This window comes from Hydra vulgaris, chromosome 10, assembly GCF_038396675.1.
Source record: "Hydra vulgaris chromosome 10, alternate assembly HydraT2T_AEP".
In the NCBI taxonomy this organism is placed as follows: domain Eukaryota; kingdom Metazoa; phylum Cnidaria; class Hydrozoa; order Anthoathecata; family Hydridae; genus Hydra; species Hydra vulgaris.
The window spans coordinates 10,268,419-10,294,809 of NC_088929.1; the positions used below are offsets into that span (position 1 = coordinate 10,268,419).

Sequence of the window (26,391 nt, forward strand, 5' to 3'; positions counted from 1 at the left end):
TAGAACTCATGTTGAACTGACGCTTGTACTGCCTGTCAATGACACTAACAACAGCTTTCAGATATTCAGCTGTTTTACTCATTTCATCAGTTACTAGGCAAAAGCTGATTATTGAATCAAAAAGAGGATCTTTAATAATATTTCTAAAAAAATCATTTTTTTGTTTAAATAGATTTAAAGGATCCTTGCTGATTTCAATAAGAGTGTTCTGAACATTTTTGACTATCTGAATGCCAGATATGTAGTCAAGTCCCTGACCTGGTGTGATATGAAATTTTGTCATCCAAGGACCAGTCAGTAGCTTTCCAATTAAAGCTAGGGCACATAACTCACGGAAAACTGAAACAAAAAATTTATAAACAAACCATAGTCTATAATCCCCTAACTATTGCTGCAAGTATCATGGGGTGCAATATTAAAGGCTATGGGATAAACCTTTAAAACTACTGGTTTTAAAGGTTTATCCCATAGCCTTTAATATTGCACCCCTTCCTATCAATTTAAGATCTTAATGTGTCCAAGAATAGAAACAATCATATAAAAGATTCACCTGTTTTAGATGTAAAATCTTGAAACAAATGTCAGACCTCCACATAATGCTAAGCCAGAAAACAGAAATGTCTTCAATATTTCATAGTGATGAATCAAAATACCACATGTGTGAAAAAGAATGCGTAGTCTGTTCCCTCTGTAGTGTGGTAGTAGTCCTCTGGGCAGCTAGTGTTGGTCCAAAAAGGATATAAAGTAATTATTTTAAAGAGCATAAGGAACATGTGAAATAAGAAACATTTATATGCTAATAAAACATTATTTTAGATTTATATATCTTATTTCACATAATTACATTTTATTAAAGTAAAAAAGTGGGATTAAGATTATACACATATACCTTTTACACCCTTGTAGCGAAGTTTGCTTAGCTGTAAAACAATATTTGCTGCAATGCAGTCTCTTCCAAAAAGTTTTCCTTTAGAGGTCTCTAATGCTTTGAGTGAAGACCTCTTTTTGTTGCTACTCTGTCACTCATTGTGTTCGTTATGTTTCCAATAATAGTACTTTGCACATCAGTGAATTGTAGCTGGTAGAAGTCACTATATAACTTGGAAAGATTATCAACAGATTTTGTAGTGTGATTCTGATTGTCATAAGCTGTACCTCCAGGAAGTTGATCAATAGCTACAAGCATGCATACTGATTCTGTTGTTAAGTGCACAACATTTACATGAACACCCTCCTGTGTTGCTGCATCAAAACCAAGTGTCAGATTTTTTGTTGAGAAAGCTATTTTAGCGGTCAGTAAGTCTGATATTACACCAAGCTCATGCATCATTTGTTCCACAGTTGTGCGATAAATGTGACTAAATCGATAGCCAGTGTGTTCTCCAATTTTAATGAGCAGAGTTGGAACACTATGTGTAGGAATTTGGCACACAAGCATGTCATATATAAGTGCTCTAATATCTGCTGAGTAGCATTTTTTATTTTTGTTGTTATTTGTTGCATTTGCTCCACTTTTTCCTGTAAAATCAGTATGTCATTTTGCAGTACAAGAATTTCAGAATTTTTGTCAGCAAGTTGTTGGCTTAACATAGTCTTTTGATAAGGTAAGTTGCTTTGGGTAAATTTCAACTGTTGTTTTCAAATAAAATTGTGATTTTGAAGTTTCTTTAACTGTAAATTCAAATACTTTCTTTTAATTTTTTTCGAAGATCGGTATGGCCAGGCCTTTGCCTTTTCTCTTAACTCTTTTAGATCCTCTTTATGTTTTCGTTTTTTATTTGCCAAAATAGTTAACCTCTTTTGCAAAACTTTTTTCCTAGGACTCAACTGATCAGCTCTCAACCTGGGTAGTAGTGGTTCATAAGAAGAGCTTATTAAAGTGGGACCTGATAAAGAAAGAGTTAAGTGATTACTATTTGATACAGATAAAACACTGTTGAGAAGGTAAAACAGAAGAACACAAAACAATGTTACTTGAGCTTGCGGTTGAATGCAATGGTTGTGGCATAGCAGATATTGATTTTTGGTATGCAAAGAGCTTGTTGCAGATATTAATAAATTGTTTAGAATCCCTTGAAAAATTACGTGCATAGAATTTGGATCTATTTACTAGTTGCACAATCTGACTTCTACATATTTTGAAATTAAAAAGTTTATTGACTATTTCAACAGTTGTTTTAAATGATTCATTGTTGGATATGAATATATTTAATATGTCCATTTCTACAATCAATATTTAAATGAGTTGGCATTGTAAAGTTACAAGCTAAATAATTTTTGGCTTTACCATAAAATATATGATTCTTTTTTGGTTCCATAATGCTCTAAAAAAAATCTTAATAATCATAACAATTATTTTATTGAATCAGCTTTAATCATTATTACACTTTTTTTTTTTTTGAAAAAGCTATATTACATGCAACAGAAAAAAAAACCACTTGAATCTTAAATAAAATATATATAAATAAATATATAGCATAGATTTTTTTTGTGTGTGTAAATCATGTTTAGAATACTTTAAAAAAATCACCAATATTTTTAATAAAGTTTAATTTTTCTAAAAAAAACAACTTTTTAATGAATAAAAAAGTTCAAATATACAAAATGTTCATAATCGTGATTAGTAACTGCAAAAAAAAAACAAATTGCAATAGACTTACAACACTCTACTTTTCAATACTTGTCAATATAAAATTCTAAAAAAAAGACGAGAAAATCCATCCTTGTAACACCTACTTCGAGCACGCGGTGAAAAAATGGTAACAGATTAAATCCGATTAAAATCGGTTTTAAATTTAATTTTAAAGATAAAAGCTGAGATTTTATCTTTAAAATCGGTGCGGTAAATCGCAGATACGCACGTACCTAGACATTAAAATAAATTTGCAACTTGTTGACTATTTTCTTTAACTATGGGAGCTGTTTTAGGAACTGCTTCATGTGCTGCTAGTATAGCATGCTGCTGTGGATCTGCGGCTTGCAGACTTTGTTGTTCAGCATGCCCTTCTTGCAAAAATTCAACATCGACAAGAATTGTTTATTCAATTTTTTTGTTATTTACTACTATAATTTCTTGTATTATGCTTGTGCCTAAAGTAGAAGATCAGCTTCAGAAAATCAACTGGTTATGTGGAAAGGTATATAAGATTCTCAAATTAGTGAAACTAGAGATTTAATTTTTCAAAAACGTTTTTTACACACTTTTTCAAATCTTTTTACACACTTTTTCAACAAACTAAAAATGAAACTAAATTTACATTTTAAATTACTTTTAAAAGTTTTTGTTTAGACTATACAAAAACTTTTATGCACTATACTATAGTGCATGACAAAAATTTTAATGTTTCTTTTAAAGTATTTGATATATAATTCTAAAATTATTTCAAATAAAGTTTTTTTAACTTTTAATGACAGTATATTATTTTCCAATTATTATAATAAATAATTTTCTAGTGTCCTGTTTATGAAAAACATTATAATGTTGTGTTAATGAAAAACTATGAAAAATTTATTGTGTTTTATTGCATGTGACATAACAGCAAGGGTCTTTGCTGTGATATCACACACATCACAGAAAATTTGTTTAATAAAAAATAAGTGCAAACAACATGAGTTTTGTAGGTTATTACTGAAAGCATTATGCATAAACTTTTATAGTTTATGGTGGTTAGATAAACTTTGTATATATATATATATATATATATATATATATATATATATATATATATATATATATATATATATTCATTTATACTCTTGCATAGTCGATTTTAAGTTTTTACCATAAATGTCAGTTTTAGGTTGTTTTTTTAAAGAAAATTATTTTTAAGGCTGGAAAATATAAAAAAAAAACATTTTTAAAGTTTTTTATTATTTGATAGACTGCCTGACATAACCAAACCCTCAGTCAAAATATTGAAAATGCGTTCGACAGCGGAATTAGAGCCAGAAATACACATCATAAGTTCAACTAGAAAATAAAAGTTTGGTTTTATTGGTTTTTTGGGGTTTTTTCAAAACTGACCGTTATTATGAAACAAAATTTCCAGAAAGGAAAGTTAAATTTCTAAATTTATAGTTCATTTACCCTATATGTTCTTATTTTTATTGCTAAAGTACCTTAAGTCTCTAAAATATTTTGGAGCTCCTGGACTAGTCTAGGAGAATATGTTGTTATGTTATGACTTTTAAAACTGCAAAGTGTTTTGAAATTTCCAAATTTATTAACTAGTTGACATTATTTATTTATATTTTAATCATAATACAATTTATTTTAAGAAAAAAAAAACATTTTTTAATAAGAACATATATTATGGCTCCTGGATCTGGAAGAAAGCTTGCAGATGAATGGAATGGCGTGACTAAGTTATCAAAAACTGTTTCTGAAAAAGTAATACTGCAGTGCAAGTGCAATTATTGCAATGAAATTATTAATAGCCAAAAATAGAAAGAATCAGAATTCATTTAAAAAAATGTAAAAAAAAACAAATCCATCTGCTGATGTTGCAGAACGAAATAAGAGTTTTATTTTAAATGATGGCCAAGTATCATCTCAGACATCTGTAAACTTGTTGTGTAATTTTGTTAGCCCAGTACTTCAGAATCTTTTGAAGCATCAAGCACTTCTGGTGTCTTTGGGAGTAGCTATTCTGGTTCAACATCAACCTCATATAAAAAACAAAAGTTAATAGAAAACTACATTTCAAGAACAAGCTTAGACCAGAATGACGTTTTTGACTTGCAAGTTGCCAAATTTTTTTTTGCATGCAATATTCCATTTAATGCTGTAGAAAATAGAGAATTTAAAAATTGTGTTAATTTTTTGAGACCTGGTTATGATCCTCCAAACCGCAAGAAACTTTCAGGATAGTTACTGGATAAAGTGAACGATGAGGTAGTTGTATCTATGAAAAGTGAATTTGCAAATAATAGGAGTACTATTACATTGATACAAGATGGTTGGAGCAGTGTCAGAAATGACCCCATATTTAATCTCCGCTATAGATGCAGGAAGTGAAAATGCTCAATTAGCCATTCAAGCAATAAAACACATCAAGAAGGTTTATGAGCAAGATGTAAGTATAATAATACTGTATATAGTATTTATGTACATAGTATTTACTTTAATTTAAATTAACTAAAAATATAAGAATATTTCTCTACTTCCAACAGGTATTTGCCATTTGTACAGGTAATGAAAACGTATGGATGCTCAGCTCATTACTTAAATTTAGTTGAGAAGCATGTGACACCAAATTTTCTGGCACATTTAATTGAAGTTAACAAATACTTCCGAAACCATCACCAACCACGTGTGAGTAAATATTGTTTATAGTATATTATTTTAATTTTACAGTTTAATTTTTTTGTACTTTTTTATTCAGAGAATTATGTTAATATATCAACTAATTAAACTAGTTCTTAATTTCAGGGATGGCTTTTAGATGATAGGAATGGAGTTATGCCACAACTTCCTAATGATACACGATGGAACTCTCAAGTAGACTGTTTGAAAACTTATATTAAAAATTATAACCACTACCTTGATATTTTAGAGAAGCATGAAGGTGATATTAAACATAATATTAAAAAATTATAGATAATGCTGGAATTTTCAGAGAAGCTAAAAATCTTCTAATTCAACTGGAGAAATGTGAGACAGCAAAATTGTTATTCATTAAAATATTTTAAACTATGGCTTCAATATACTGTTAAAATATTTGCAAAGATATTTAAAAAAATAAGTTATATTTATAGCTACAAAGTGACTCAACATCATTGTCAGATGCATGTAAAATTTGGTTATCTCTCCTGAAGGATGAAGACCTGAAGCCATATTATATGGAAATTAAGTTAAAATTTGATGAAGCAATGGAACCTTTTCATTTTTTGGCAAATTTGACTGATATTAAATACCAAGGTATGGCAACCAAATCTAACCCAAAAATTGAAAGAACTAACTCAAAACTACATTATTTTAACTTATATAACTTACATAAGACATTAGTTGATTCTAGACTACAGACACAATTTATGACATAATATCCATATATTTACATTTCTCATTTTTAATATATAAAGCAGGATTACAATATTCTTTAATTTTAGGAAAATCTTTAAGCATTGAACAAGAAGCTGCTGCAGAAGCTTGGCTAAGTGATAGGCACAATGAATACCCAAAAAAAACCAAATATCTTTGGGTTTTTTGGGTTTTTTTGAGTTGGGTTTTTTTGCCAACCCTGGGTAGTACCACACTTGTTTCTCCGCGGAGCGGCCTTGTTCCTCAAGGTTCTAGTTTTAACAAAATGAACAATTCTAAATAAATGAAATAAAATAAAAAAGGAATATACATCATTTTATTTAAATGCTAAACAAAATAGTTATAATAAAAATATAAGTTTTTATTTAAATTCTAAATTAGAATTTAATTTCTAATTTAAATTCTAAATAAGAAACTAATTACATTCCTAATAAAATGGTAAAATGATATATTTGTTTTTAACAAGTTTTTAAGCAAACATTGAACTTTGACATTTTGTTTTTGTCTATTTTATACTGAATTTTCCTGCGGTTGTCAATTTGTTAAGTTCTGGTTCTAAATTTTGTGCTGACCTGATGCTGACCTAAAACAGTTTTAGGTCTGCAGTTTTTTACTGAACTTATTTTTCCTAATTCCGAGGGTTGATTTAACTTGTTTTGAATGAGTAAGTTTAGATCATCTAGTTTTCAATGAGAAAGTTTAGATTCAACTTGTTTTGAATGATGAGATTGAAAACTTGATTTGAATGAGTAAGTTAAACAATTGTCACAATAAGATCAACTTATTGTAAATTTTGTTGTTAGCGAAGCACAACAAAATTTACTATATATCCTGTTGCTTGTGAATAAATTGAAATTTATTATATGAAGGTTGTTTTGCAATTTAAAACTTTAAAAAAAATCAGTACTTATCAATGATTGAGAATGTTATTTATGTATTTTACTGATTGTTGAAGTAAAGATTAAAGAAGTTATGTTGGAAGTAAAATGGTTTTATTTACCGTTGGATAAATCAAAAATGCTTCATCATCATTCAGTATTTTGAGCATGTAGTTGTATACAACAACAGTTTCATCCTGTTTTAAGAAGTCCATAAAGTGTAAAAGTTAGTGATGATAATAGTGATGATGACAATGCAATGTATATGATGAGACTAACTGTGTTTGAAGTTTAAGGAGATGTTGACTGCAATTCAGTTATTAATTATTCTTTTATTTCTAATAATGTAATAACTTTAATTTCTAATAACATTTTGTAATTTTCATACTCTTGAGCTGAAATTAATATATTGCCTAATATTTATATAAGTATATACAGAAATATATTGTTTAATGTTTAGATAAGTATATGCAAAGCAAACTGTGTTGTTGGGACATTAGGAAAAGTAAAAAACTGTTTAAAAGTAATTAAATGAAAACTTGAAAAAAAACTTTGGTTTTAGAAAAGTTGTAGTTTTTTTTCACAATTTTTCATTAAAATGGCATTTGTAATATAAGTTATAGTTAAAAATAATTAAAAAAAGAACAATGTTCAAACAAATTCAATATTTTGTGGAACTTGGAGCGAGTTCCTTTTAAATATGAAACAACAATCTGGAACAACTTTACAAAATGAATGGGCAGTAAGATAAAATATCCTTTAAAACGAAACATTCTTAACACTGAGTTTTCATAAATAAATAAATGTAAGATTTCAAAAGCTCAATATTAATAAAAATTGAAAAAATACATTATTTTTTTTTACTTTTTAATGAATCACCTTTTTGTTGTTGTTTTTTGTCACTCAAAGAAAAAAAAAATTTTTGAATAAATTTTTTAACTTTTTTATAACTTTGTTTTTTTTTTTATAACTTGTTTAAAACTAATAAAAATAATGATTTACATAACTAATAAAATCTTAATGTACAGTCGTTGCCATAAATTTAAATCCACTTGATAAAAATAACAAATAATATACTTTAAAGATAAATATTCTGGCTAAATTAATAAATTGGATTTAAGTAAGAGTTGAGAATTCCTCAATTTATATTGTATTACTTGGATTCCAATTACTCTTGATTTTGTAAAAAAAATGTGAATTTTGCTTATGTTCTATAATTATACCTTGCACAATGCAGGTTTATTTAAACAGTTAAAAAGTCTAACAAGTGATTTTTCTTGTAAAAATTTGCAGAATTTGCATCTGGAGAATGGAGTAAAGTAATCTGGTCTGATGAATTCAACTTTGAGGTAAGTAAAATTAACTATGTTCTTGAGAAATAATGAATAATTAGATGCTTAATAAAAATAAATTTATATAAGAAATAAATAAGCGCTAAAACTTTTGGATTTTTTTTACAGATTTTTGGAACTCCTGGCATAACACATGTGTAAAAGAGAGCTGGTGTAGCATTTCACCGGCTTGTCTATTTGAAATCTATTGTGTTACCATAAAACAAAAAAATAAAAAAGTCCAGTTTGTTACCGTGCCTACTATTTTATTATGTTTGTTATGTTTATTATATATTAATGTATATGTGAGAAGAAGACCTGGTAAAGCATTTTTACCAGCTTTTCTAGTGCCTACTATTTGGGGTTGTATGGCTGCAGAAGGACCAGGGAAAATATTTTTATTCAAAGAAGGCTAAAATTTAAAAAATATATTGAAGTATTAGAAACCTGTTATAACACATCTGTCAATAAAATATTTCCAAATGAAGATAAATCTTGAAAGTTATTTCAGCCATTCCTGCACATCATTTGAAGGAATGATTGGTAAAAAATAAAGCCCAAATATTAGAATGGTTGGCACAGTCACCTGACCTTAGCCCTTAGAAAATTTATGGGTAATGCTTAAAAGGAGGGTCAAGACACATTGATGCACTTCAAAAAAAAAGCATTTGTTAGAAGTTATTGCTCTTGAATGGGCAAAAATTATACAAGTAGAATGTGAAAAATTAATTGGTAATATGAAGCAAAGAATTGCAGAGGTGATAAAGGCCAAAAGAGATGCAACAAAATATTAAAATATTATTAAATTTGCAAATAAATACTTTTATTGAACTTTTATTGAAATAAAAGTATTTATTTTAAAAGTATTAATAAATTGTATATAATATATTAATAAATTCTATATAAAATAGATACTTTTATTGAAAATAAAAGTATTTATTTTAAAAGTATTTATTTTTTATAAAATTTTAATACTTTCACTCTAAAATCAACTTTAGTTGAATATTTTCAAAAAAGTAAAGTGGGTTTCAACTTATGGCCACTGCTGTATATAATATGTATATAATATGTAAATGTTGGCAAAAAACATTTATTTTTCTATAATTAATTTAACGTAATTACTGTTATAAGAAACATAAAAATTAAAATGGTCTGAAAGTTACTAAACTTTTGTTAAAAATAAAATAAACGTAATATTTAAATACAAATAAAAATTTTATTTTTTATGAAATTATTTTTTGAAAAAATATATTTGTAATTTGGTTGGTAGTGAACTAATATGTAGTAAACATATAATAGTTCACAATTTATGAATTAAAACCTTCACAATTTTTTTAGGAATATTTTAGGTCATTTTTATTGCAAACAATTTTTTTTGTTGTCCTTATGTTAAAAATGCTTTTTCCAATTTCTGTTGACAGTCAGTTCTTTGCAATACCACAACACCATAAAACAACATACATTTCTGTTGACAATCAGTTCTTAACAATATGACAACATCATACAACAATAATTTTTACTTACAATAAGACAACACCATACGACAGCAGTTCTTACTTACAATAAAATGACAGTTCTTTACAATATTGAAATGTTTACAACATTAAAACCACAATGTTCATTGATTAAAATACTCTTAAATAAAAAAGTATTTTATACATACTTACAAGCTCGCACATCAGTTCAATTTTTTTTCTAACGGAATGTTGTTTATTAAACAATCTATACTTATTATATGTAATATAAACTGAGTAAATATAATATGCTTCATTCTCTTTTAGTTTGTTGTACAGCTCTTTTAAAAAATTTAAATGCTTTTGATTGACATAACAGCAAGCTGAATTTCTTGCCAAGTTATTTTCAAAAAATTTTTTTTGATTTTATTTAGTTTTTTATATTTTAAACTTTTCAGCATAAGATGATTTTCTGCAAGTTGCGATGAAAACCTTTACCTTTTAAACAAAAGTTGTTAATTTAACATAATTAAAGGCTGTGTGTACATTTATATCAGTAATGCATTGTTATTAGTTATTTATCTTATGAATATTGATAGTGATATTATGAATATTTAAGGATATTTATACTATTGATATGATATTTATGTTGTAAATATTGATCCATACACTGTATTAAAATATTGATCTAAATATCATATTATAATCAAACTGACCAATACACTATAAAAATTATTAAAGTATTGTCTCATCCTTATTATACACATATACTAAATGGTTTTTTTAATCAACATTTTGCTTTGAACAAAATGTTCAAAAAAATGAACCAGCAAAACATTTTATTAATAAATGAGAAATGGATGACGTATTACAAGAATATGATGGGAGTTAAATTCGATACTTATGAAAAGTATATTTGCATCATCACTGCACTGATTTATGAAGCTGAACCTTTTTATTTTTCTGTTTTATGGTAACACAATAGATTTCATTATGTATATAGTGGTGCATCAACAGCTTATCTTTTGTTTGACTTTACCAAATCTTCTGGTATGTACCACCATCACCACCATAAGCATCTGATTGGGCTACGCTTAACAATAAAAAAACTTATAATAAAAATTTGTAAAAACTAATCCTAAGTTTGACAGTAATGCAATACATTGCATCATGCGTGCATTTTTTTAATTTATATTTAGCATTTTTATTTGTGAGAATTTGATATTGATAATTTTTAGGCTGCAAAAGCTGATTGTAGAGAACTTGTTGGATATATAGCAGTGTACCGTGTTTCTTTTGGTGCAGTTATGTTTTTTTTATTGCTCACTGTAATAATGTTTGGAGTGAAATCATCAAAGGATCCTCGCTCTGGTATTCAAAATGGTTTTTGGGCTATCAAATTTCTTGTTTTAATTGGAATTATTGTTGGAGCTTTTTTTATACCAAGCAAAGATGGAAAATTTATTCAAGGTAATCTTTTCCTTGACTATTTAATATCTTTTAGTATGTTTAGTATATACATTTTTAGTATGCATTTACATTGAACAACTATTTCATTGATGTTGTTTTTTGATTACTTATTTGCTATATGGACAATTTGTAATTTAAAAAAATGTAAAAAATAATTAAAATTTATAATATATATATCAGGGCTTGTGATGAAGTGAGCGCGATTGCGCTCCGCTCGTAAAACGCGCCCGTAAACGGTATTTTCAAACATTCTAGGCGCGATAAACAACGCTCGTTCAGCTTATAATGAGTGTATAAAATAACGTTCGTCCAAAAGTTCGGAATTATTTTTTTATTTTCATAAATTATTTAACAAAGATTTTTTATTAAAGATATTCTGTTATCAAACAACTGATATAAAATATAAAAAGCACAACGTCGTTCTCTTTTGCACTAACGTAATGAATGAGCAGTTTAAAGTTTGAAGTCGTTAATAGTCACTAATTTCAATAATGGAATGTGCACATGGAAACAAAATGTGAATACAAAAATGCGCAAATAAAATAAGAATAGAAAATTAGAAAACCATTATAAGAAAATTGAAACCGCAGAGTATTTTTAATCTTGTGAAAATATCAAGTAAGATTTATTTGATTTATTATTTGTAATATTCCACACATCGTTTATAATAAAAATAAATATTAATAATAGAGTAATTTTTAAAATTAGTTTTTGTTCATAGTATAGGTTTTTTATTAACTATTATTTATTTTAACTCAAATTTAAAACAATTCCGTTGTTTAGAATGTTCGCAATCAAGGACATTCGAAAAGGAAACAAAGTAATGATGTCAATATTTATTAAATGGAAAGTTATTATTCTTATTTATTATTATTTCAAATTATTCTTGTGTTATTTTTTTAAGATAAAAAACGTAATTTAAAAAAGAAATTTTAGAAAAAAATTAAATAATTAATTTGAATAAAAATATCAAGAAATATAAAAACCATTTACCGTTAATTAAGTTTACAGCGTAACATTTTAAAATACATATATCAAAACAACGAAGCAAAACTAAGTCACTAAATTATACTTCAATACTAAATCAATAAGAAGTTGTGTTTTTGTTTGATATTATTTTTTTATAATATAAATAGTTAAAAATAAAATCGCGATCTGACAATATACAAGAAGTTTGGAAGTATAAAAATCTACTTCGTTGAAGTAGTTTCATGAGTGTGATACTAATTCAAACATTTTTTGACGAAAGAATTATGTAACAAATAAAAAAAGATATAAAAAATAAATAGCTTTTTATGAGCATCGCCTTCAGCAATTTTCATAATCATGCTCGCCGACGTTTTCTTGAGCACACATAATCACGCTCAATGAAAACATATTCTAATTTTACGAGCGCAATATAACACGCTTGACGATTTTCTTCATCACAAGCCAAAGAATAAATTTAATATAAAGTTATCAGCAAAATGTTTTTAAAAAGGTAAAAAACTATGAACCTGTTATTTTTTTTTTGTTACTTTTAACTTATGATTTGACAAAAATTATTGAATTAACTAAATACTGATTATTTGTTCTTAATCAAATTTTTACTTCATGATTAACATCACAGGGATGATTGGCATGACAACAACTTTTTAAGTGTTTCTTGTTATCATTTGTGTGTTATATTTTAAAATACAACTTACTCCTAAATTTCAAGTTTGACATTTTATTTAAAAAAAGTTTTTTAACTCAATGCATACATATTTGTCTATTTAATACTTCAGAAGGCAAATATATACAGTGGGCGACAAAATTATTAGTTACACTTGCAAAAAATACCATATTAACTATTATAAGCTCTTTTACTTGTTCTTATGTTAAATTTTTGTATAAGTATTGGTGCTACTAGCTTAAATATTTTTCTTTAAAAAGTAAAACATTATTTTAAACTTATTTTAAACTATTACTATTTTTAAGCATTTATTTAAGAAATTTTATAATACAAAATGTTTTTTAGTATTTGGTTGGGCCGCCTTTTGCATCAATTACTCCTTGTATCCTTCTTGGCATACTTTAGATGCAATTCTTTACATTTACTTTTAATTTGTGATTATTATGCCAGACATTATTTAGTGTCTCTGAGATTTTTCTTGTTGTTTATAGTTTCGTACTCAGTTATCCGCTTTAAAAGTTCCCAGGCGTTCTCTATTGGGTTTAAATCAGGAGAATTACCAGGCCATGGTAGAGCAGTAACATTTTTTGACTCTAAATATCTTGTCACTGATTTAGCTTTATGGCATTGGGCAGAATCATGCATAAAGGTGCATTTAATGGATCAGGAAACCAATCTGTGACTGAGGAATTAATTAGGTAGCTGATACTTTTTTATATTTATCCTGGTTCAACTATATAAAGAAGGCCACTGTCCTTACCACAACTGATCCACACCGTCTCAGTAATAAAGTCTTGGTTATATTTTTCTTTCATTTGTCTAACAAAAGAAAACTTATCTCCTAATATTTCAAATTGAGATGGTTCAGTGATGCTGTTGCAATAAACAATTAAATAAGTATTTATTTACATTTTTTTAATCTTCAGCAGAGATATGAAGTTGTTGCTTAGCCTAAGTGGGGTATTTGAATTTTATCGCTGGCATAACTTTAGGTTTCCTCAGATCTGTAGTATTTAAACCCCAGTTCTGCTATTTGACGCCTTGTAGTTTTGTTAGAAATTTTGATACCGGTTTCTTGTATGGTTTTAGTAACTACTTATGTACTTTTTCTTCGGTTTTTAACACAAATGTAATAAATTGCCCGTTTATCTCTTGAGGTAGTGTCATCTCTCCACATTTTTCACTTCTGTCACTTTGTACAGGTATTTTTTTATCAGGTTAACCTTTGATTCTGCTTACTGTCATTACAGAAACTTTAACTAAATTTTCAATTTTTCTTTGGGAGTGGTTTCAATGTTTTAATAAATAGATGTTTTCAAAATTTTTTTGTTTAATATATCTTGAGCTTTTCCCATTTTTAGGCACCAAATCAAAATATTTTCAGTTTAAGTTACTAATTAATGTAAAAAAAATCAAAGTCACAAAAACACTAAACATTTTATTTATTACTCAAGTGTTATTGCGCAAATAACAATTTTGCAAATAATTTGCATAAGGTGTTTTGCAGATTTTTGCATATTGTATCTTATCAATGCTAAAAGTTGCCACAATTAGTTATAAATGTTGCAACTTCATAAAAAAATGTAGAAAACTTTTATTGATATTAAAATCTTAAAGAATGTAAGAGAAGAAGCAAATTTATTCATTTAAAATCCATATATAGTTGTAGTTTTTGTGAAAAACAAGCTGTAACTAATAGTTTCTATAACTATAAATGCGTTATGAGATGACCAGTGTGACACCATACTAAAATAGCGTGCTGCCAAGGACAGTACAAACATTAATTATTTTATAGCCTGCTACTACAAAGGAGTGCTGCTACATTAACTGAAAGTTCATCATTGAGAAGCAAATTTTTATTTCATTATTCTTTGTTATTTTCTTCTTTTCCTCAAAAAAGCTGTGTACTATAGAGAGTAAGCAAAAAAAGTAAAATATAAAAAAGAGTATATATATCAGAAATTGTTCTATATACTATAAAGTATATAAATCAAATTTTTTTTTTTTTTTTTTAACATCTTCGCTTCCAACAAGGCTGCAAGCAGCCACTGATTAAAGTTGGAAGTTACTGAAAGAGACAAGATGAAGATTGTAGAGCAAGATAACGATTGGCAGACGACCTAAAGGATTGCAAATTATATGAATCAGGAAAGCATGATGAAGGAAGCGAATTCCAAAGAGCTGATGTTCGAGGAAAAAATCTAGACAAATAAAGGTTTTTGGAGTTTTAAGAACAGAAAAAGTATGAGACTTAATTGAATGACGAGTAACACGAGAATGAATTTTAGTAGATGGCACAAGAGACATTAGTTCTTTAGAGTAGTGCCCATTATAGTATTTGTAGAAAAGAGAAAGAGAAGCAACATTACGACGATGTGATAATGGTTGGAGGTTGGCTGCAAGAGCAGGTCCAACTATGTTTACAATGCGTTTTTGCACCTTGTCTAAAAGAGAAAGGACATCATTAGAAGATCCGCCCCAGATATGGCAACAGTATTCCATACAAGGCCGGATTTGAGATTTATAGAGATAGAGAACAGAATCCGGAGTAAGAAAGTGACGAGCTCGATAAAGAGATGCAACCTTAGCAGATGCTAATTTTGAAATTGATTTGATCTATGGTTTCCAAGAAAGGTTGGAAGTAAGAGTTAATCCTAGAAGATGAAGCGTAGATTTTTAGAAAAATTGAGTCTTATCTGTATTGAAGTTCACCAACCACTGTGAGCCCCATGCTGTAGCAGTGAGATTCTTTTCAAGCTCAAATGCCCCCTCCAAGCAATCAGAGAGTTTTGGCTTTTTATCACAACAAGAATAAATGGTAGTATCATCAGCAAACAATGCCACCTTAGATAAGAAAATATCTGGAAGATCATTAATGTAAATTAAAAAGAGTATAGGGCCAAGGATAGAACCTAGAGGAACCCATAAAGTTACAGAATAAGAAGAGTGCTGTCCATCAAGGACAACTTTTATACTCCAATTGGAAAGGAAGGATTCAATAATCTTAAAGATGTTGCCAAATACACCATAAGAAGAAAGCTTATGGAGAAGACCAGCATGCCAACCTTCATCAAAAGCTTTTGAAATGTCAAAAGTGATGGCCTTAACCTCTCCACCTTTATCTAATGCATGATAAAATCTATCTGTTATTACTGTTAGCAAATCAGCTGTAGAACAAGAAGATCGAAATCCTTTTTGATGGTCAAAATGTTAACTATTAAATTCAAGATGAGAAATTAAGTGTTTGTTAATTAAAGATTCAAAAACCTTGCTTATGATAGGAAGAAGACTTATGGGACGGTAGTTTGACGAATCAGATCACTCTCCAGAATTTTTGAAGATAGGGATAACAGATGCCGCTTTCCAGCAGGCTGGAAAACAAGACTCTGATAAGCACTTGTTGAATAGTTTTGAGAGTATAGACGACAGCTCCGGAGAACACTTCTGCAAGACAATAACAGGTATGTTGTTTGGGCAACAAGCTGAAGATGAGTCTGGGCAGGAAATCACTTTAGATACAGAAACTGGAGTGATACGAATGTCAAGCAATCGATCAACGTTTGTTTGTTGGCAATATCAGGTAGAACGCATTTAGTGGAATCAAGAGACGATATTGATGAAAAATTCTTAGCAAACAATTCAGCTTTGTCTTTTGGTGAGGTGACAAAGTCTGAACCATACCAGAGAGGTAGAATTAAAGATTTGCCCTTATTGTTGATACTATTAAAGATTCTCCAGAAGTCGCGAGAGCCTAATTTTTGAGATGAGATACGAGATTTCATGACCTGAGAATAGCAGGCTTTGGCGTTAGACAAAACCTTTTTACAATGGTTTCAAGCAGCAATAAACAGGCGTCTGTTTTCTGGAGAATTGTTTTGCTGATAAATATGGAAGTAACGGTTTCGATTGGCAATCGCAGCAGCACAGTGTGAGGAAAACCATGGAGAAGAGTGAGGCTTGACCTGGAATTGTTGAGAGGGAACAAAAGATTCCATGCCAGCCTGAATCCACGAAGTTACATAGGATGCGCATTTGTCGACAGGAAGACAAAAGATTTCTACCCAAGAGCCATCACGAAGAAAATCACGGAAAGAATCCCAGTCAGCTTTACTGTAATTGTAAGAGGTACTATAATAGGGGGATTCAGGTGATGAAGAAGAATGAGATATTAGTTTTAGAGAAATCAAACTGTGATCAGAAGCACCTAAGGTTGAATGTGGAGAAACTGAACACTGACTAGGATCAAAAACAAGACATAAGTCAAATAGAGAAGGTAAATGATTCGGGTTGTCAAGAAAGCGAGTTGGAAAGTTGACTATTTGAGTTAGGGATTGTGAAAGGCAAAAGTTGTGATCTTTAATGCCTGCAGAGTCGCTGACACTAGAGCCAAGCCATTCAGAGTGGTGAGCATTAAAGTCAACGAAAGCAACTATATTGGCTGATGGATAAAGGGAGAGGGCTTGGTCAATATGATCAGAAATAACATCAAAAAGAGTGCAGTCTTGAGATAAAGGAGAGCGATATAGAACAAATAGATAGGCAATAGAGTGAAGTGGTGCTAAACGAAAGCACATGAAAGAATAGTCTGTGGATTCAAACCTAGTTTCATGACAAATGGGTGAATTCTTACGAATATAAATGCCCAGGCCAAGCATGTGACCATGTGAATTTCTGATCTATATACTCTATAGTAGATATAATTATATATATATATGTAAATATAAATGGTTTTTACTATATTTTTAATTGTATATTTATCTAAATACTCTTAAATATTCATTAAAAAACTTAATAAAATTTGCATTTAAGTAGTTTGTTAAATAAGGAATCCAAATATTGTACTTAGTAAAGATAAAAAATAAAAGTTAACTGTTAAAAATGTGAAAGACTAAAGGTTTTACAAACATGTTTTGTAAATAATTTACATAAAAAATTCAGTTAATTTTTCTTATAACAGGTTAAACTTTTCTTACAATTTATTAAGTATTTCTTTAGACCTGTTTCATGGTAAATGTAAAATGGGAAATTAACTCTGTGTTCCTTCAAAACCATTAAAATATCTTGCAACTTTTCTTCTTTAATGGATATCGATAAAATCTTTTACCATTTTAATAGCTCTTTTGCAACAGTCTAATGTCTTTTGACACAGACTAATCTTTTTATAAACCTTTGCATATTTTATAATAAAAATCATGAGTCCACAAATCAGGTGGACTTTCTAACCACATTGATAAGTAAGGAACTATTTTAAATATTAGCCAATAATTTTGACCCATGTAATCATTAAGTTCAGAATTTTTATTTATTTCTACAGGCTTAAACTTTTCAGGTTTAAAGATTTCAGGTAAATTTGTTTTTAACAACTGCCGAGCAACTTTTTCTTTAACTTTATTGTCAAGACTTTTATCAAATAAACAAAAGACAACTGTTTCTTCAGAAAAGTAATAACTGTGTCTAAGATAGCTTGAAATAAAAGCTCGAGGAACATCATCATTAAAATCTTTATTATCTCTTTAACTGTACACAAATCATTATGAGCAGCAGAAACAATTTGACTTGTTGAAAAAAAGTTTTTTGCATAAACTGAGCTACATATATCTCAGCCTTTGAAAATACTGTTTCTTCCTCTAGGGTTAAAAACTTTATGATTGGTTGAGCTTCATTGCCAAAATGTGTAAAGCGTCTACCATAAATCTAGCTTCATGTTCAGCAGCTGGTTTGTGTATAATAAATCCAGGAACTGCTTTCCTTCCATCCAGAAAAACAATGACATATTGACACAGATTTTTATAATCATATCTGGGGAAAGTATGAAGTTTCAAAGCTTTTTTGTAAAAAAATAATCTTTTTTAGCCATATCTTCTAATAGACTTTCACTAACTTCACACTATGGAAACTTTAATAACTGATCCATATTTTCTGAACATTTTTATAACGAATTGGCCTAGCACCTTTGAATCTTGTATAAGTAGATTTTGATGAACCTTTGCTTTCTGTTTTAGTGATTGCATTTATTGCATGTAAAATATGTCGTTCTTGAGAATGTTTTCCACAAATAAGTCTTAACAGAGGTCGTTTAAAAAGTTCTTCAAAAATACTTATACAACACTTATTGCTACCAGTGTTACATGCTGTTGTGTCAGCACAAATTCCAATTATAAAGCTTTCAATTCCAAATTTTTTTATAACATTAAAACATGCCAATGCTTGATCAAATCCTTTACCTGATTGACATTCAACTATGCCTAGCAGCTCGTCCTGTTGTTTTCTATTTGTATTTAAATCCCAGTCTGGACTTATAACAACAATAGCTAGATGTTCGTTTACTACAGAAATATAATCTTCATTTAAAACTGTAACTTTTTTTTGTATCAACGTGCAAAGTTAAATTACTAATTTAATATTTGTATTTTATTTTTTCTTTAATTATTTCTGATTTACTTACATATAAATCTTTTCTTATTTTTTCTACTTTAGTCTTTAAAAGTTTTACTTCCTTTCGATTTCCACATCTTAAAAATAATGGTAGTAATCCTGTGTGTATTCCAACAGAAATTCCAAAAGGCCCACAAAATGTTTTTTTTAATAAGATTATCAATATCCACTGTTACTGTTTAAAAATTGAAAAACAATCAACTAACATAAAGTTTCATTTTATGTTAGTTGATTGTTTTTCGATTTCATCATAGTTATTATATTGAAATTCTTCATTATCAAGATTTTCTAACAAAAATAACTCAAGATTTTCATTAATATAATTGCTATTTGATGAAAACTGTTTTAACTTTGAGTTTTTTGTGGCAGATTCCTCCTTTTGCTCAAACTCCTTTCCTTCATTACTATTTACTACTATTGCTTTCCTTTTGCGAAACTCTCTGTTGGAATAAACATTTTGATATTTTTTGTCTATTTTTTCAATTATCATTGTTCTTGCAGTTTTTTGATCTTCATAAAATAAAATATCGCATTCTTTTGCATCTTTTGATAGAATTCTTTTTCAATTATTTCATAAAGTTTTGGGTGCTCTATGTCAAACAATTCCTTTTATAATGCCAAAAAATTAATTTCATTCAGCTTTTGTGTTTCCGTTTTTTTTCAATATGATACCAGTTTCTTGTGATTAATTTGGAAACATTTTAAAATAAATTAATAAATTTTCATTTGTCATTTAATTTTAATTTTCATATCAATTTTTATAATTATGTACTAAATTATGAACGTTATTTAAATCAATAGTTACCTAATACTTCTGCAACTAATGTGTGGTATACCACCCATAAGCCACAGTTTTCTAGGAGCAGAAACAACGCATTTGGGCTGACATGTTTTATCATTACATAGCAGCTCGTGATTTACATCTAGAGGGCAGGAAATAATTTTGGTATGTTTTTTATTATTTTTTTTGAAATTTAGTGTTTTGCAGCAGTGATATAAATATTTTAAAACGTCGCTTTTTGTAGGCAAAGTTCTGCAATCAATTTTGTGGGTTTGTCCTAATGAAACTATTTCAGTATTGATACAGTTGTATTGATACTGAACAGGTACACAAGTACAGTTGATATTGCCATTTTACATTTAAAAAGTTATAAACGCAGCACAGTTTCATAAAATTTATTATTGCGCGTTGTGGTTATAACTGCGCATAGGTCCAGCGATGCAAATTTAAAAAAAATATATTTCCCTAAAAATATACTAAATATAAAATATTCAAACCCATAAAAAGGTCAGGAAATTTAAATTGTTTCAAAAAATTTTCAGACCTGCCTAATATATATATATATATATATATATATATATATATATATATATATATATATATATATATATATATATATATATATATCAGGCCTTGTTAAGAAGCGTTACGCAGCTCGCATTTTGCTTGCGAAAAGGCGATTTGCCTACGCGTTCAGCAGTTTTGTGTTACGCAAAAACTTATATCTTTTAGAATATTTTTAATTTATTTTTTGATATCGTTTATGTGACGTTTATTCTGAAGAAATAAAGTCGTAAGTAAAAGCATTTAACCGCAATTGTAAACTGTAATTGTAATTGTAAAAAAAAATTGTAGATTTGCAATTGTAAAAAAAATTTTTTAGATTTTTTGTTAAAAAAACAGTTTGTTTAATAATTTTTTTTATTGTTGATAAAGTTAAAAATAATAAAGTGTTTTAAGTTTTATCTTAAGGAATTAAATATATAAATTCCTTTTAAATGTAAAAATTATTTTTTGTCATAATAGTTTAAAAAATGCACAATTTATTTTAATGTAAAATTTTATTAATAAGATATTTTGTTTATTGTTAATTTAATAACGTAAAGTTTTAATGACGTTCGTTTAATTTATGAAAATAAATTATGATCACGAATATGTTATCGGTAACTGATAAATAACTAAAAAAAGACTCTTTATCGTTTGAAAACATTATTAAAAAGAGTTCACAAATTAAATAAGAAAAAATTTATTAACGGTTAATAAAATAACCAAAAACCAACTGTAAAATCATAAGAAAATAAACAAACATTGTTTTACGTTTTAAAATAAACAAACATTATTTTACATTTTACGTCAAAATAAAATTTAGTTCTTATTTGAAAAAAATAATAAAAATGATTTTTTAAATAAGAACTTAGATTTTATTTGTAACTTTTGTTATAGTGAGAAAAAAAAACTGTTTGTATGATTTTTAATGCGTTAATAAAAAAACTTTAATTACAATGCGGTACTTGAAAAGACGCTAGTGACACAATATAACTTCTAACGATTCAAAATATATTTGCTGAGTTGAGTTACTTAGAAATGCGTCACGCGTTTTCGCTACGCAGCGAAATCTCGTAGCAAGGCCTGATATATATATATATATATATGTATATATATATATATATATATATATATATATATATATATATATATATATATATATATATATATATATATATATATATATATATATACATATATATATATATATATATATATATATATATATATATATATATATATATATATATATATATATATATATACATATATATATATATATATATATATATATATATATATATATATATATATATATATATATATATATATATATATAAATTATGTTAGTGTATTTTACAAATAGAGTGCTCAATATTCTTAAAGAACAGAGCAATAATAAATTAGTAAAAAACACTTATCTAACTGTTATCTTCTACTTTAAGTTTCACCATTGCTGGATCATCAGGAACCTTTCCTGATGATCCAGCAAAAAAAAACTTAAAGTAGAAGATGAAACTTAAAGTAGAAGATAACAGTTAGATAAGTGTTTTTTTATTAATTATATATATATATATATATATATATATATATATATATATATATATATATATATATATATATATATATATATATATATATATAAATTTTAAAAATAACAATCATTTTATAATTTAAATTATTTAAGATATTTTTTTTTTGCAATAATTATCAAAAAAATACACTTTTTTCATTTTTAGGTTGAAAAATATCATTTTTCTGCAAAAAATTATAAAATAATATTTTTTTAATAATGTTATTATTATTTTTAAAATTTTTATATAAAATTCGCTTCCTTTGATACCAACATGACATACTTTTGAAAAATTATTTTTTTAATATAATCCAATTTTTAGGAATGTCATTCAACAATTGCACAATAACTTTGTTTTATATAATGGAAACACCTTTTAGATTTTTTTTTGGTTTAAGTTATTTTTTCTTTTAATAAATTTTTACAAGAATAAAAATTAATTAATTTCTGCAACAGTTGTACCTCAATTTGTAATACATGGTAATCAATTCTAAAATAATACAAGTATAAAAAATCAACAAATGTAAAATTGCACTTTTAAATAAATTTTTCTAACGAAATTAATTCTGACTAGCTGAAATGTCGATATTGGTTTCGGTAAAATATTTGCCGAAATGTCAGTTTCGGTTTCAGCTTTTTTTCTGTTTCGGTTGATCACTAATTCACATCCCCAAGGCCAAAGAGGGTACTATTGCTGAAGGGGCTTTTTATTGTTTTTTTATCAATGGTTTTTACAAGCCTCTTTCAACTCTTAACTCTGAAACAAGAGCCTTGACTTTTATTCATAATTTTATTATCGCATTTTTTTTTTTAAATATTTTACTACAATGTTCATAAATTGCATAACACAAATTTTCAAAAAATAAAAAATCTCCGACAAATATTATTAGCATTTTTATTTTGACTTTTTTTTAATTACATCAATAACTTGCCAAAAATTATCAGTTTATTGTAACTTATTTTATTTTAATTTTAATTACATCAATAACTTGCTAAAAATTACCAGTTTATTTTAACTTCATTTATTTTAATTTTAAATTATTAAAAACATTTCATAATAAATTTGTATTTATGAAATTTATTTGTGGAATAGAAACATATTAAACTTATTTTAAATAAAGTGAAAAATGAATCTGTTTACAGTGTTGCACTTCTTAACAAGACCTGGATTTGACATTTTTTTTTATACATTTTCACAAGTTTTTGATTGAACTCACTCCTTAAACTGTTGTTTACAAAGTCAATTTATTAATTTGATATGACAAATTTATAGATTATATTAGATTAAGTTAAGTTAAGATTAGTTAAGGCTAGGTGATAAATAGCAAATGGTCTAAAGTGAATGGCTGACAGAAGTAGACAAATTTTTGACCAAAAAAGTGGTTTTGTTTCCAGTTCTATGTTTGTTTGTTTTTGTTGTTTTTTTGAATTCTTTTCACAAGTACTCTTTCAAAAGTATTTTTAATTATATTAACAGCATTAGTAATATCAAAAGAAACAGAAAATACTATAAAAAGGAAATCAATGTTAATTTTCAAACAACAATTGAATATGTATACATAAGTAGAATAGTTACAATTATAGTAGTAGTAAATAGTAATAAGATGTAACAAATTATCATAAGATAAAATAAAACAATCTATATGGGGAGGAAGATGGGTATGATACCCCATCCCCCTTTTTTGAATTTTAAAATCATACATCTAGGCCTGTAAATCGAGCCGAATGAGCCAAGCTTGCCAGGCTTCGGCTTGGCCTGTTTACATATTAAGAGTGTTCAGGCTCAGCTCGAGCTCGTTTCGAACATGAGATTCTTTGTTCGAGCTCGGCTCGTTAAGGATTAGTATTGTTTGGGCTCAGCTCGTTTTACATGTTGCTCGAGCTCGACTGGTTTAACACTCAAAATAATTATTGTAACCTGTTAGTTTAAAGCTCGTTTAGTAAAAAAAGTTGTTCGTTAAAGGCTCGTCTGTAAATAATGCAAGTCAAAATCAACAAACAACATAAACAATCCTACAGTCTATTAAACATGCAAATAAGCAACATAATGAAATAAGATCCCACAAATCTAATAGTTCAAAATAAAAGTTAAAACTAATAGTTCAATGTTCAAACTTAATGTTCAAAGTTCAAACATAAAGTAAACTCTCACAAACATAATAATTCCTATTAAACACTGCACTCTAATAGTTCAAATTACATTTTCACAAATATAAGTCTTGCTCTCATTGCATTGGATGAATATATATATATATATATATATATATATATATATATATATATATATATATATATATATATATATATATATATTTATATATATATTCGAGCTTTAATCGAGCCTATATGAACGAGCCTATGATGTTCAAGCTCGGTACGTTTAATAAACGAGCCTAATTTTTTGTTCAAGCCTGGCTCATTAACCATTCGAGCCGAACATGAACGAGCGTCGAGGCGATCACCGAGCCATTCACAAACACGAGCCAAGATTTACAGCCCTACATACATCAGCGTATTTTGAACTATTTGTACCTTAAGCAAATTGGAACGTTTTTTCAGATTTAGTTGGCAAAATGCGACTTGGACTATTGATATCCAGTAGTAAGTTGGAGAAACAGAGGGCTTTTTTTTAATATAAGGTAAAGTATGATTATTAATACCTAATATAAGATAAAATGTGACAACCTATCGTAAGATAAAATATGACAACCTATCATAAGATAAAATGTGACAACATGTCATAAAATAAAATATGACAATCTATCATAATATAAAATATGACAACTTATCGTAAAATAACATATAACAAACTATCATAAGATTAAAACAGTACTAAATAAAATAAATAATAACAATTTGATAAACATTAAAAAATCAAATTAAAGAAAAAGTTCATACAAGTTAAATATCTTCACATACAAGAAAATAAAGGAATGATTAAATAAGATAGAAACCCAAGTTTGATTAAAAATGACATAAACAAAAACATAAAAAATAAAAATAATATTAAAAAATAAACACAAAAAGTATTTATAACAATAACAATAACAAAATAATAATTTTTTTTTTTTTTTATGTAATAAAGCATCCACCTGTTCAAGTACAATTTAATTCTAGTCAAACCTGTTATTACCAAACCTTGATACTTTGATGTTTGTTATAAATGTATAATAGATAATAAAAAATATATAATTACTGCTGATAAATATTTTTAATGATTTGTGTTTAGCATGGATGTATATTGGTTTGATTGGAGCATTCCTCTTTATATTGCTTCAACTTGTTCTTCTTGTTGACTTTGTGCATTCATGGAATGGAGCCTGGTTAAAAAAAGCCGAAGAATCAGATTCTATTTTTTGGTATTTTGCTTTTGGCAGCACAACATTTGCAATGTTTGCTGCCTCTTTAGCGGGGATCATTTGTATGTTTGTTTTCTTTACTAATTCTCCAACATCTAAATGTGGTGCTGAGAAGTTTGTTGTAAGTTTTCAGTTGGTAATGTCATGTGTGATTTCTTTTATTGCTTTGACACCTGCTGTATGAAACAGACAACCTGAATCTGGTAAGACAATCTTTATTTAATATGATAATAGTTTTTGTCACTTTTAAAAAATAAAAAAATAGAGCACTCCTAAAAGCCTTACTTGTTATGGTTTTTTTTTTTTTGTTTACAATAGTTTTAATTGTGTGTATTTTTAGTTTACGTTGTGGCTAGCGCATTGGTATTTTTTTTATCTTAAAGTCACGGTAGTAAAATTTGATTGGTTTATTTTAAGTCATGGCTGCAAATATTATTGGTTGATTTTGAAAGTTTTATTTGTACAAATTTAAAAAGAATTGCAATTCTAGGTTGTACCTATAGCATTGTGGTATCTCATTGATTCATCTGCCATGCTGATCTAGGATCGAGTCATTCACTAAGAAAAATGTTTTTAGATGTTTTTTAACTATTATTTATTGGAAGTTATTATTATTGTTTTATATTGAAAGTTACATTGATTTTTATTATTTACATACATCGACTGATATAGGGATAGGCGCAGTGAGTGTACATACATCTGATTTAGGGATAGGCAAAATGGAGCAAACATACATCGACTGATTTAGGGATAGGCGCTATGGAGCGCACATACATCAATTAAGGGTTTTGGTTTGGGCATGCATTCTTTAAATAAAAGGAAAAAAAATCAACCAATCAGAAATCATTACTATGACTTTAAGAAAAAAAT

At 27.5% G+C, this 26,391-nt stretch overlaps 1 protein-coding gene across 1 annotated transcript in view; it reads left to right on the plus strand.

Moving 5' to 3' along the window:
* Window positions 1-2,837: 2,837 nt before the first annotated feature.
* The window catches only part of LOC100201288 (probable serine incorporator), a 33,025-nt gene continuing 9,471 nt past the window's right edge, over window positions 2,838-26,391 (plus strand). The window contains exons 1-3 of the mRNA XM_065808403.1: window positions 2,838-3,137; window positions 10,942-11,173; window positions 25,392-25,699. Of these exons, the coding sequence (XP_065664475.1) occupies window positions 2,913-3,137; window positions 10,942-11,173; window positions 25,392-25,699 (765 nt within the window). The 5' untranslated portion in view covers window positions 2,838-2,912. The remainder of the gene's footprint in view (window positions 3,138-10,941; window positions 11,174-25,391; window positions 25,700-26,391) is intronic.